General features: G+C 43.0%; 5 protein-coding genes across 5 annotated transcripts; 3 read left to right on the plus strand and 2 right to left on the minus strand.

The window, feature by feature from the left end:
• The first annotated feature begins 180 nt into the window (after positions 1 to 180).
• LOC108116226 lies at positions 181 to 3,327 on the plus strand. Its single transcript, XM_017228017.2, has 2 exons — positions 181 to 321; positions 2,433 to 3,327. The coding sequence occupies exon 2, from the start codon at positions 2,462 to 2,464 to the stop codon at positions 2,816 to 2,818; it is 357 nt and encodes a 118-aa protein (XP_017083506.1). The 5' UTR covers positions 181 to 321; positions 2,433 to 2,461; the 3' UTR covers positions 2,819 to 3,327.
• A 100-nt stretch (positions 3,328 to 3,427) lies between these two features.
• Positions 3,428 to 6,145, minus strand: LOC108116225 (THO complex subunit 4). Its single transcript, XM_017228016.2, has 4 exons — positions 5,715 to 6,145; positions 5,009 to 5,210; positions 4,489 to 4,686; positions 3,428 to 3,933 (listed from the first exon to the last, which is right to left on the minus strand). The coding sequence occupies exons 1-4, from the start codon at positions 5,958 to 5,960 to the stop codon at positions 3,776 to 3,778; spliced, it is 804 nt and encodes a 267-aa protein (XP_017083505.1). The 5' UTR covers positions 5,961 to 6,145; the 3' UTR covers positions 3,428 to 3,775.
• Positions 6,146 to 6,461: 316 nt separating this feature from the next.
• LOC108116237 (dephospho-CoA kinase) lies at positions 6,462 to 7,770 on the plus strand. The gene is made up of 3 exons (XM_017228028.2): positions 6,462 to 6,651; positions 6,736 to 7,027; positions 7,354 to 7,770. The coding sequence occupies exons 1-3, from the start codon at positions 6,540 to 6,542 to the stop codon at positions 7,658 to 7,660; spliced, it is 711 nt and encodes a 236-aa protein (XP_017083517.1). The 5' UTR covers positions 6,462 to 6,539; the 3' UTR covers positions 7,661 to 7,770.
• Positions 7,767 to 10,545, minus strand: LOC108116236 (terminal uridylyltransferase Tailor). The gene is made up of 9 exons (XM_017228027.2): positions 10,328 to 10,545; positions 9,842 to 9,979; positions 9,342 to 9,786; positions 9,057 to 9,281; positions 8,880 to 8,986; positions 8,688 to 8,823; positions 8,454 to 8,630; positions 8,196 to 8,397; positions 7,767 to 8,136 (listed from the first exon to the last, which is right to left on the minus strand). The coding sequence occupies exons 1-9, from the start codon at positions 10,424 to 10,426 to the stop codon at positions 7,935 to 7,937; spliced, it is 1,731 nt and encodes a 576-aa protein (XP_017083516.2). The 5' UTR covers positions 10,427 to 10,545; the 3' UTR covers positions 7,767 to 7,934.
• Positions 10,546 to 11,089: 544 nt separating this feature from the next.
• On the plus strand, positions 11,090 to 13,304 carry LOC108116217 (tubulin alpha-1 chain). The gene is made up of 2 exons (XM_017228005.2): positions 11,090 to 11,249; positions 11,700 to 13,304. Exons 1-2 carry the CDS (start codon positions 11,247 to 11,249, stop codon positions 13,047 to 13,049), a joined length of 1,353 nt encoding a protein of 450 aa, XP_017083494.1. The 5' UTR covers positions 11,090 to 11,246; the 3' UTR covers positions 13,050 to 13,304.
• The last annotated feature ends 295 nt before the right edge of the window (positions 13,305 to 13,599 follow it).

A 13,599-nucleotide genomic window follows, 5' to 3' on the forward strand; every position in this document is an offset into this window, starting at 1 on the left:
GTAGATTGATAATGGTGTAATTTATTAAAAATGCTTTATGCTTTTAAAATCTTTAATTCAGTTCTAAAATGTAAGGCATGTATCTTGTACTTGGCGTATAACAGAACGCTGTTAGGAGGATGCAAACTTAAGTGTGACCAAAGTTTAAAAAATGTCTAAAGCTAAATAAAATAACTACATAATTTCAGAGACTCAACTCGGTTACTCTGCAACATTTTTTGAAATCAACGTTCGTTGGCAAGTGCGCGTCGTTTACCGCAGAGAATTTTCGTAATTTAGAGTTTGACTTCGAGAAAAGCCGTGTTCCAGAGTATTTTCAAGGTAAGTGTCTCTAGGGTATCAATAGGTTAAGCATACTGATCTTCTATACCCATTAGCCAGAGATAAAATCAATAAGTTTCATAGGCCAGCACTTTTCACTTGTGTCATGGAATTTGGTACACCGAGCGCAAGCGCTGTCTGTCTGTGTGCGTGTGTGCAGCTGCTTTTAAATTTTATTTAGCACAGCTGCCATATGCATTATAAATAACACATCCTCTGTGGAAGTGCACGATTCCCTATTTTGCCCTTTTTTTTGGGTAGCCCCTCTTGCGAAAACTTTTGTTGCCTCTTCCTTCTCTTCTTTTTTTGGCGGCCATGTTTCGCTTTAGTCGGTAAATTTTGCATGCACCTACAAAACAAAAAACTAGATGGAAGCAGTTTGAACCGAAATTTAGTAGCCTGCTCTTAAAGCTGTTTTTTTTTTTTTTTTGCTTATTGCTCTGCCAGTTTCCGTGTGCATCGCCGTTTTAGTCTAATCGAAGATACATTTTAAGTAGGTCTCTACCGAAACTGGATTTCCGTCTAATGTGTTTTGGCCATATATTTACTTAGTCAACAAGACAACAAGAGGCACACAAATTCAAGTTATATCCAGATTGCTCATTACTCATAATTTTAGCACAAATACAAACACATGGTCACCGTTAATGTGATTTACGTATGTACTTATGTACGTGTGTTTGTGTAAGCCGGCAATCGCCCTAGGGAAGCAAAAACAACAAGTACAGTGGAAAGGGAACACGGCAATCGGTCGATAATATTGCTTTTCTGCACAGAGAGAAAATCTGTCTATACCAAATTTATATAATTTTAAATACATTTTAATTTTTTTTTAAATATTTAGGTTTAGATCTAATTAATATATTTTAAATTTCAAAACAAAGCTACACGTTCAATCGAACGATTTTGCGTTGTGTGCTATACTTTTTTTTGCCCAGGTGGAAAGCGCTCAACTATGGGAATCGGCATAGCTACAGAGCCATCTAATCTAAAGATCTTTGACTCGCTGCGGTCATTCACTTTGCTTTGTTTTCCCATGCCCCAACTAAATTGCTAGTGTGTGTGGCCTGTGTTTGTTGTTGTTGCCAACAGCCACCCCAAATGCGATACACCCCAGGGGATTAGGGCGTGGGGAGTTGGAATTTGGGCGGGAAGTGCCTCCCCCAGCGGATGACGCATCATTACAAATGCTTTACAGCACTTGCTGCAGATGTCATCGCCTGAACGGCGACCTCTTTTTCGTCATGAGCGAAGCATAAATAGATGGAAAACACTTACACAGACACAGTGAGAAAGTTATAAATATGAATGCTTTGGGGGAAAATATTAGAAAGTTAGACATTTTTCCCTTGCATGTTTTACATTATTTAGGGAATTTTATTCTATTAATGGAAGCTGCGTTACTCTATAAAATGTACATAAAATAAATTTGTCATATATCAAATGGTAAAGAGAAAAACTATTTATCTGTAACCCTGTAATTCCCTGTATACTACACTCATTGTTATTTCAATTGCAAAACTATTTTATTAAATGACTAATTTCTTTAATGAGCTTATCAAATTAGCAGCAAATAACTGATTTGCAGTCATATAATTGGTCATCATTGCACCTGGGTTATCAAACTACTTTAACGTCACAGTTACTTTATATTAGTCAATTTGTGTGCACTGACTTTTTCATATGATTTCGACTAAAAACATACTGATAAAGCCCAGTGTGCGAGTGCTTGACACCAAAACTGCGAAATGAACAACGAACAACAAAACAACAACGAAAGTGCGACAGCCACAAAACGCGCAATTACAGTTAACAGCAAAGTTAAAAAGTTAAAGAGAACGCAACCAGTAAAAATAGATAGAAGAACCGATAAATTTCTATGGGTAGAGAAGACATTAACAAGGGGCAGCAGGGTAAACGGGTGGAACAAATAGGTCTCGTCTTCACTACACTATATGGCTCCACAAAGAGTTTGCCCAGTGGGGCGAAGTCGGATGATGGGCGTCATTGTGGCGGTCGTCACATCCGCAAGTGGCGTGACTGCATTTGTATTCTAAAGTACTCGTATTTCCGACCGCATCTGATTCTCTTTTCATTGTTATGCATTGCAGTTACTGAAACCACAACCAGCAGCGTCAAAATGACATCCACCGAGCTGAAAATTGGACTGACCAGCAGTGCCCGTCCCTCCAGCCGAGTACTGAAGCCCCCAGGAGGCGGACACACCAATATCTTCTCGGAGCCCGACGTGGCCGTACCCGCCCCTCGTGCCAAATACAACCAACAGAACTCCTCGAACCTTAACGCATGTATGGGCTCCACCGATCCCAATAAAGTGGTGGAGAAGATTCGAGAAGAGGTCACCACCCAGAAGGAGGAGGCCAAGTCTGCCCCGCCCAGCCAGCCCAAGGAGTCAGCGAACAAGCCAGCGGCCACGAACGGAGAGGCTCGTGGCCGAGTGCCACCTGGCGGATTTTCGTCAGGCGGTTTCTGGTAGATAGAGTGGGCCCGGGAGCAGAAGCAGCCTCCAAGCATTTAATGACTTACCATCACATCCTCAGACCAACATAACAAACATAAACCTATAAATATAACTCGCTTATAACATACGTATACACACATATTTAGAGGCGCATTACCTATAATAATCTGCTGATCAGCCGAAGAAGAAAAACAATCTGATTATATTTTGCAAAGCAGCACTCCATTATTGTTCTTCCTTTTGTCGTTTCATTTTCATCTTTCTTACTTTTGTTTTATCGTCTAAGTAAAAGGTTTAACATTTCTAACACAATTGTTGAAATTAAGTAACTCGTGATTCCGCCCCAAAAACATGGATAGTACGGATTGACTTTGCTAAAAACTACCACCTACAACTGAAGCCTAATTTAGCATTTGTACTTAAAGTGTCCAATCGAAACTTCTTATAGTCAGTATGATTGTCCAAAACAAAATCTCTTTATAACCATCGATGTATTATTCCAAAATAAAACATTTAATTATAAATTAATTATCTTTTATTTGTGCAAGTTGGTGGAGATTCTTCAGACTCCGCCTAGTAGCTAAACAATACTCATAATTTAGTAAGTCAGTGAAGACAAGTCGGTTTGGTCACAAAATTAAATCTAGTATTTATTACACTTCAGTTTAGAATTACAAGTGTCCATTAATTCATCGTCGAACTTTTTAAAGCGTATTACTATTAATATTAAATACAGCATCAATTGTATTTCAGTTAGTTGGATTATCCCAACAGCCGCCTCATTGACATATGCAATTAACAATCATGCGCAAATGTGTTATAATTCTAAATGTCTGAAGTTTTCGATGTGAACAAATTTTCCTTGGCGCGGCTTTGTCGATCCTGGTGATCCATTTAGAGAGTGGTGACTTAAGACTAGGGATTGTGTTTTCCTTTGTATTTCTTGTAAGACTAATTCAGACTATTGGCTATTTAGATCTTCATGTCGTTGATGTACGAGTCCAATTCAGCATCCAGCTCCTCGGCAGTTGGTGGGGCTTTGCGTTCCCTTCGCTGGCCACCTGCCGCCGGTTTGCCTCCGGCCGGACGTTTGAAGCTGCCACGACGCGGAGAGCCACCAGCTTGGCCACCTAAAAAACAGTTTGGAATGGAAGTGTAAGGATTGGAGCAAGGGTTTGCCATCAGGGACCGTAATCATTATCATTCTTGGTTCCATTGCAGAAACAATTGTTTGAAAGCTGAGCTTCTTTGTTCGGCAAGCATTCACACAAGTCTTTCAGAATTGAAACTAAAGCTTTTACATATTTTACAAAAAATATCTCATAGTGATCAATGAGTAAAGAATTTTGAGTAAATATAACAATATTTGCACTAAAAAGTTGTAACCATAAGTTTTGTGTCAATATGGTGATGACCCTCAGAAGAAATTTCGATTGAAATTATTTACAAAAGGCAAATGAAGTGAATATAGGAAATACCATTAAATCAAAATATAAACCTAAAATATAACCCTGATCTTAAACATTAATTATAACCGATATAAATAGGTATTTATAAATCTTTGTGGAAATGCATAGATCCAAAAATGATCTGAATTGGTTTTAAATGAATGATGTTTGAGGTAAAAAAAAAAGAACGATTATGGGCATTATTCACGGTCCCCGATAAAATATTTGGATACGCACCACCACGCTTGAATGGAGCTGATGCGCCACTACCCACGCGTCGCTTGACATCGCTAACAGTTACGGGTCGGGTTAAAGCTGCTACGTCGGAGACAGCCAGCTGGATGGTCATGGGGCGTCCGTCTAAAGGCACGCCATGGTACTGCTTAATGGCTTTCATGGCGTCGGCACGACGCTCGAATATAACGTCAGCGGTGCCTGTAAGGAATAAGAAAAATATTATTAAATGGTGGGTCGGACCTTTGCGTAGATAGTTCCTAGTTATGAGTTTAATTTCTGCTCAACTTTCTTTTTAAAAATTGAAACAAGGGTCGACCGTTCATTATTAAACTGATGTTGAAATTGTAGACTATATTTTATTACCAAAAGATTAATGAAAGTTAAAAATGTTTTTGTCCCTTTCTTTTTGCAAATTGCACACAACATAGATCTATACCAATTATAAATATATTCTACTTTCTAAACCTTTTCTTATGATGCCAGTGAAAGGAAAGTTATCTCGCAAAGTACTCAGACTTACCCAACGAGCGACCAGAGCGATCGTAGTGTACAGCCGCCTTCTTCATCGGCCCGAAGTCGTTGAATAGCTCTTTGATGTCCGTGTTGGAGACGCCGTAGTCCAGATTACCGACGATTAGGCGGGTAGGCCCTGATCCTCCACCGGCGGCTCCCCTCTTTGGTCCGTCGTACATATCGTGCTTCCAAGCGCTGTTCACATCGCCCTAGAGGTGGGGGTAGTATTAGGTAGAAGATGGGTATGTCTGTTGTTGGTTCGAACGCGAGGCGTATCAACTATATGTATTTGGCGGGAGTAGCCGTGGCAGTTGCATCGTATCCTAGCCTCAAGAGGACAGCCATATCGAGCGAAGACACTAGAAATTCTTGTTAACTGGGTAAGGTTCACGTAGAAAACGTGAATCATGAGACGTGAAAGGAAATAAGTTAAGACACAGGTTTCGTCTGTTTGGTATTCTGTAAAAACGGGATTAAAGGAACTTGAACTTGAGATTTGGCTTGGACTCGAAGAATTATTCCGTCCGTAGGAAGACGCACGGTGGCCATTTTGATTTTGATTCGCTTCCATGTAGTTGTACTTGTACTTTTGAACTGGTGTGTGTGGGTCATGGGTTGCAAGACAGTTGTTTGGCAATATTGTCCTGGTCAACTGAACGCAGAGATATTCTGCTCCGGCTGCTCCATTTGGCCATTGAAACGCATTGAATTACCCGTGGGAATTTTGCCTTCTGAACGGCTCCAGCGGCCACTCCTCCTCGAGGGCCTTTGAGTGCGCTTCCTGGCTTCCTTGCAGGTCCACTCGCATTGGCGCCACCACGTCGAGCTCCGGCAGCAAAACGCTGCTGGCCGCCTGGCCTGCGGGCTCCACCTGGTCCACCACGAGCGGCTTGCGGCTTTTTTTGCGAACGAGTTGACTTGATGATGTCGTCGAGGCTCATTTCAATTTTGTCCACCATCTTGCTGTTTTCGTGCTTTTATTGAATGTTACGGAGATCTTATGAATTGTATAGAAAGGTTGACACTCTGCCGGCTACCGAAATTCGGGTTAAAAATTAAAGTAGCGCGTGGAATTTCACAAAACCCTGCAAAACGACGCACGAAAAATTACACAGTCGCCATCTTGGATCTAGGAAAAAAGTGTTGGGCAACGATGTGCGTCAAGATAGCAACGACTAAAATGGTACATCGGTCTTGGGTGAATTTCGGTATTTTTGGCTTATATATGGGTAAACATTTTATTATTTTATTAAAATTAAATGTTATTATAATTACAGCAACATTGAAATGCCACTAAAAATAATATTTTTTTATTTATGTTTATGTTTTTTCCAAAAATAAATCTTAACGGTCGCTTGCTTATTTTTTACAAAAGAAAACATGTATTACTGATTCAGCCCACTGTGCATTGACGTTTAGTATTTTTAGCAATCTTTTACTAAATGAAGTGACTTGGTCACACTATATCATCAGTAGTTGAAAAAAAACCGATACAAACATTCCTCTTAAGAAAACAGTATTTTAACTGCCATTGAATAATGTTTATTGTGGCAGTAACTGGTGGCATTGCCACGGGAAAAAGTACCATCAGCAAGGTGTTTCAACGCCAGGGCATTCCAGTGATAGACGCAGACAAAATCGCCAGGGAGAGTGAGTTTACAAAGTGGAGCACATCCGCTTTGTGTTCCGTAGTTAACGACCATTTCCGCTAATTATCTTTACTTATTCACGTAGTTGTGGAACCAGGTCAGCCCTGCTGGCACCAGATTCGGGAGGTCTTCGGAGATGAGGTCCTCTTGCCAAGCAAGGAAATTAACCGCGCTGTTCTTGGGAAGATGATTTTCGAGGACAAGGAGCTGCGTGGAAAACTAAACAAGATCACTCATCCGACCATCCATCGCAAAATCTTCTGGCAGGTGTGCAAACTCCTAGTCACAGGACACGCGTGGATCGTCCTGGACTTGCCACTGCTCTTTGAAACCGGTGTCCTAATGGATTTCATACACAAGATCGTCTGTGTATCATGGTAGGCTTTGTATTTTGGGGATTCCTGCTCAAGAATACAATGTGCGCAAAATTCGATCCAGCTCTGAAAAGATTAGGCTTCTAACTGAACGTCCTTAGAAAAGTTAAAAGTTTTGACTTCAGAATATAATAATTATAAGCACGAGTAAAGAAATAATCTGAACTTAATGGTTATTTATTTAGTGGATAAATCGTTATACAACGATCATATTCGTTATTCCAAATATTTGTAATATTCAAAGAAAAGTATACTGTACAACCACAACCTATGCAAGACTAGTTCTCATCTAATCTAATGCTCTTATTCCACTTTTCACTATATTTCAGCGACTCGGACAAGCAACTTGAGCGGTTAATAGCACGCAATGAGCTCTCAGAAAAAGAGGCACGGCATCGCGTCGATTCGCAAATGCCACTTGACCAGAAGTGCGAGAAGTCCCACTTTGTAATCGACAACAACGGAACCGTGGAGGAGGCGGAAAGCTCTGCCATGGGAATTTACAACATGATGTGCGACTCTAAGCAACACTGGCTTAACCGCATCAGCTTTCTCGGGGTGTTCCTAATCGTGGGCTTCACAATATATATGATGCTAAAGGCGTTCAACCGGTTGCCCGAGACCTGGAAGTTGTAGTCCGATCAAATGCGTGCCATACAACTCTATCTTATGTGTTACAGCAAATGAAACCAAACCAATTATACAATTTAAACGCTTGTTAGTGAAATATACAAAAGTCACGTATACTTTGTGTGTTGTATATTGTCGAGACTTGTAGAACGCCAATAATTTACAGCTGAAAGAAACCTTAATAGGCATCCACCACACACAAAGTGAAAACTAATCAGACCAGCGACGAACGTGCCTTGAGATTGGAGGGAGGGAAACAATGATCAGGGGCTTAACGTAGTTATGCACTGCGCTCGCGCCAATTAGTCGTCGGCTCCTTCAGTAGTTCGGCTGTCTGCTGGCAGTAGTCTACAAAAGTTTGCAATCCGTACTTGGTCACCGCTTTAGTAACATTATGATTGAGCTGAATGGGGTCCTGGACCACCATTGGTTTTCGTAGCTGGAGCGAGCAGTCAGCGTTCTCTGATACATATGCTGAATACCTAAGAAATACCAATGCTTTTAATATAGTACTAAAACTAAGAGCAGGAATAAATATTACCTATTAGGCAGGGTCTTCTCAAGTTTCTGTATCTCAGCGTTACTATGACCAAAATATGGGCAGACTAGGAAATGTTCGTAGTCAAATTTGGCATAGAATGCGAAGAACGTGCTAAGATAGCCCTTTACTACGGGCACAGTCACATTTATTTGCTTCAGGCCTAGCTCGTTAAGCGATTTCTGCGCGAAGTTGACAACCCACGCTGCAATAGAAAAATAATTATGTGAATCCCCTCAAAACAGGCAGAGATAAACATACGCCCCACGAGAACTCCCTGATTGGCGATCTCTTCCACTTGCAGAATGGCTATGGATGGCAACAGGCCCTGGAGTTGCAAGAAGTAGATAACCATCAGGGTGATGCTGTACGTCGATATCTGTTCTGTCAGCTTGCACCGCTCCAGCCAGTTCTTTACATATATGCACATGTATTGAGCTGCAACAAGCGAAATTAATCGGATTACGTGGGCTTTGCTTTGAGAGTTTTGCTTACTAATTGGCTGTGACTCGAATATGTATTTCAGCAGATTTGTGTTACAGAAGCCCAAGCTGTTCAAGCAAATGTCGCATTCAATTCCTGTGGGCAAATGGCAGGTCTTGATGATGGGAACGCGAGCCTGCTCAATAACCTGCTCAGAAAAATACGAGTTGTAATTATGAATATTTCTCTTAAGGCAGTCTTTACGTTAATAATGCGCCAGTCATCGCTGCCGAAGAAGTACTTTCGCATAGACCGCAGCTTAGTAATTGTCGCATTTGAAGCTCGGTGCTCGAACGTATGAAAAGTATTGCCTATCAATGGGAAAGTGAAGTCAAAAAAGGAACGAATCGGAGGAGAAAAAGGAACAGAGGCTCGACTCACCAATGTCAACAAAGACGTCCAGATCAGAAGAACGCGACCCAATGCCGGTAATGCGAGAGCCGAACTTATAAACGCGAAGTGGTTGCTTGGGAAAGCCCGGAGCTAGAAGCTTGCAAAGATCCTGTTCGATTACATCGTACTCTGGAATCACCTTTAACTTGTCTGCTATGGGGTATTTGTCCTTAAAAACATTTGTTATTTCCCCCACAATCATTGCCTTGGCCTCTGAAAAATTCGATTTGGTTATTGTCAAGGATTGTTAATATTTCTGATTTTGTGACCCACTCTTGGGCAGCTGCACAGTCATTTGTTGACGAGCCTTAACCAGTGCCTGTTTTTTATCCTGCTTATTCTGCTTAGTTGCCTGCGGTGGCTGCACTGACTGCACTGGCTGGTTGTTGGGGTTTGGATTTGGATGCTGTTCCGAAAGGTGAGATACGGCCTTTGCGATGGTAGTGCCCACGATACGGTTACTACAGACACTGCAGTTGAATGTGCGTTTGATGGTCTGTAATTCCTTGGGCTGAACAAACACCACGCCCTCACCCGGGGCAGCCTTTTCCTGGGGAAGAACGTAGGTGGGGTTCCTGTCCATGTAGTTTTCGATGCCCACCACAATGAGCTCCAGTAGTTTGGCCAAATGCGGATCCAACTGTGGTGGATTACTTTTCTGATTTACAGAGTTTAAGGTCTCAAGGAAAAAACTCGCCTCCATAGTCAGAGGATTCATCTGCAAGATCAACGAGCTTTAATAATCAGTAATAAAATATATCTACCATACCCACGTAAAGCAGTTGTTTTGGCGTCTCCCTCTCGGACATCGTCTTGTTTTTCTTTTTGGCCTTCTTTGCGGGAGCGGATATATTGGGTGCGGATATGATGGAGGCTGGGCCGGGCGCTTTTAGGGGGGCGGGGACGGGAAGCTGAAAATTAAAATGAATACGTGAACTTTCTGCAAGTTGACTGTTCACCGCCTTTGTTTGGTTGCTAGTGAATGTTGATTCAAAATATTAAAACAGCTGATTTTAGTAGGGTAGCCACCTATGTCGGAGCTTGCCGGCTGTTTACGCGTTTGAGTGCTATGTGCTTCTGCAGAAGCAACAAAGTCACACCGCGGTATACATCTAAATACACGTGTACGTACATACGTATGTATGTGCACTTGTCCAGATGAACACGGTTCAATAGGAATAAATCAAACTCCAGGGCTCAGGCATTTCCGGGAAAAAGTTCCAGGTTATTGAGAAATCCTCGAAGGCCATTTTACTTACACTGGTTTTCCGCCGATTGAGCGTTTCATAGTAGTTCCTCTCTGCATTGCAATATACCGCCTTCTCCAACCAAAAAGAGTCCTCTGCTTCGATTCGCATTGTGCCTGTGAAAATTGTTCCGGTTTTCCCTCTTCAAATTAATAACGGCAATAGGTTCGCTTGCGTTAAAAACAGCGTTAAGGTGAAAACACGTAAATTGCAACAAGCGATAAGTGTGACCACCGCTAGATTCCTCATGTATACCTTACGGCGAAAACCAAAATTCAAATTGTCTGGCACTTACAATGTATGCACGTACCTCAATTAGAATATCTATTAGTCACTTTCTAACTAAGTAAAATATTTTCACATCGACTACCTCACGTCCAACAACGATCCAATATTTAAGATAGATAAGATTATTCAAAGAAATTAATTGCAGTTGTACAATTCGAAACTGCGACATAATTTTATATCAAGGTTTTACAATTTAGGAAAAAAAAACAAATATAGATATCCCAACCAAATATTTAGGTGGAAATTATATAAAAAAACGGAAATAAAAGAATTTAATAATTTTCAAATTCGCCAAATTTTTTCAAACGGTTAACCGGTTAGACGACCAAAGTTCCAGTCCACGATTCGAGTCCGCGCTGAACGGACTAAGCTGTCTCAAACTCCAGGGTGACCAACTGTTAATATCTCAATCATACCATTTATCGGTTTTGCGGCGTTTAAATCGGTCAAGTGCCACCTTTAGCTCCGACACCTATATAAAGCAGCCCGCGTCCGAATTTTCACATCCGTTTTACGTTTGTGAAGCCTCATAGCCGGCAATTCGAACGTATACGCTCTCAGAGTCAGACCTTAATCGTAGCTCTACACATTTTCTGTGAATTTTCCTTTTCGCGTGTGAAAAACCTCCACTAAAAAACTCAATATGGTGAGTAAAACAAACAAATTCTGTGAAAATTACGTAGAATGTATTCGAGAAAAAAATGTATTGGGGAAAGCGAAGCGGTTTTTTTTCGCAATATGGCGGCCGGTCTTTGCTTTTTTCGAAAAGTGATGACGTCATGTTCCTCTTTCGGAAGAGAAAACGCCGTGTAAAGCTAGAGAAAATAGGTGTGTACTGTAAAATGTATCTAAATTCAAATGCATCAAAATTTCCTAGTACAAAAATCGAACATTTCTGATATTTGAAAGCATAACTAGAGATTATTAAATGAGAAAATGGCGACAAAATTCCGGCGTCGGGAAAAAATTTATGTATACCGTACAGCTATCTCGTTCTTTCGCGCACAATGCCGGGTCAATTTGGGTGCGGTTCTACCATTATTGATTTTCTTTTGAACGTGTAATTATTTTTTTTTTTTCTTCCTCTCGCCCACAGCGTGAATGTATCTCTATCCATGTTGGCCAGGCTGGTGTCCAGATTGGTAACGCCTGCTGGGAGTTGTACTGCCTGGAGCACGGTATCCAGCCTGATGGCCAGATGCCCTCCGACAAGACCGTCGGCGGAGGTGATGACTCGTTCAACACCTTCTTCAGCGAGACTGGAGCTGGCAAGCACGTGCCCCGTGCCGTGTTCGTCGATCTGGAGCCCACTGTGGTCGATGAGGTCCGTACCGGAACCTACCGTCAGCTGTTCCACCCGGAGCAACTGATCACCGGTAAGGAAGATGCGGCCAACAACTACGCCCGTGGTCACTACACCATCGGAAAGGAAATCGTCGACCTGGTTCTGGACAGGATCCGCAAATTGGCTGATCAGTGCACCGGTCTCCAGGGCTTCCTTATCTTCCACTCGTTCGGTGGAGGAACTGGCTCTGGATTCACCTCGCTGCTGATGGAGCGTCTCTCTGTGGACTACGGCAAGAAGTCCAAGCTGGAGTTCGCCATCTACCCAGCCCCCCAGGTCTCCACTGCCGTGGTTGAGCCCTACAACTCTATCCTGACCACGCACACCACCCTTGAGCACTCAGACTGCGCGTTCATGGTCGATAACGAGGCCATCTACGACATCTGCCGCCGCAATTTGGACATTGAGCGCCCCACTTACACCAACCTGAACCGTTTGATTGGTCAGATCGTGTCCTCGATCACCGCCTCTCTGCGATTCGATGGTGCCCTGAACGTGGATCTGACTGAATTCCAGACTAACTTGGTGCCCTACCCACGTATCCACTTCCCTCTGGTGACCTACGCCCCAGTCATCTCTGCCGAGAAGGCCTACCACGAGCAGCTGTCGGTGGCTGAGATCACCAACGCTTGTTTCGAGCCAGCCAACCAGATGGTCAAGTGCGATCCCCGTCACGGCAAGTACATGGCCTGCTGCATGTTGTACCGTGGTGATGTTGTTCCCAAGGACGTTAACGCAGCCATTGCTACCATCAAGACCAAGCGCACCATCCAGTTCGTCGACTGGTGCCCCACTGGTTTCAAGGTTGGCATCAACTACCAGCCTCCCACCGTGGTGCCTGGAGGAGATCTGGCTAAGGTGCAGCGTGCCGTGTGCATGTTGTCCAACACCACCGCCATCGCTGAGGCCTGGGCTCGTCTGGATCACAAGTTCGATCTGATGTACGCCAAGCGTGCCTTCGTCCACTGGTACGTCGGTGAGGGTATGGAGGAAGGAGAGTTCTCCGAGGCCCGTGAGGATCTTGCTGCCCTGGAGAAGGATTACGAGGAGGTCGGCATGGACTCCGGTGATGGAGAGGGCGAGGGTGCTGAGGAGTACTAAGTGTAGCTCCACTCCAAAGCTCGTTGGAAGCGTCATTGGTGGGCGGGGCAATCGCCGAAATCAGTGTCTACGCTTCCAAACGCATCAAAAGATTCACTGCAACACTGTAAAGCGTACGAAAATGAAAAGATGTAAGAAAAACCAGATAGTATTTTATCCAAAAAGACACGTATAGCAGAAAAGCCAAGCTAACTCGGCGATAAGTTGTGTACAAGAATAAAATCGGCCCGACACAGTGTTGACAGCAAAAAGAAATTCTTTGGTTTTCCTTCATTCATTCCAGTGAAAAACTGCGGGGTCATTGGACGGAGTTTTTACTGCGGGAAAGCAGAGCAGCCGCTCACTTGTCTATAATTAGCGCTTTCTATTTTCCCCCGATCCGGGCCACTGGTGCGCTTTTTCCTCTGCTTTTTGTGGCAAGTGCAGGCTGTACCAGGCTGTGTGTGGCATGCACTTGGCTTTCTACTTTTCTGGTATTGATTCTCTGGGACGATGAGTCATTCCTTTTGAGGCCATAGCATAATCGTTGCCAGCTCAGTGATGACTTCAT

This window comes from Drosophila eugracilis, unplaced genomic scaffold (genome assembly GCF_018153835.1).
Source record: "Drosophila eugracilis isolate 14026-0451.02 unplaced genomic scaffold, ASM1815383v1 contig_722, whole genome shotgun sequence".
NCBI lineage: Eukaryota > Metazoa > Arthropoda > Insecta > Diptera > Drosophilidae > Drosophila > Drosophila eugracilis.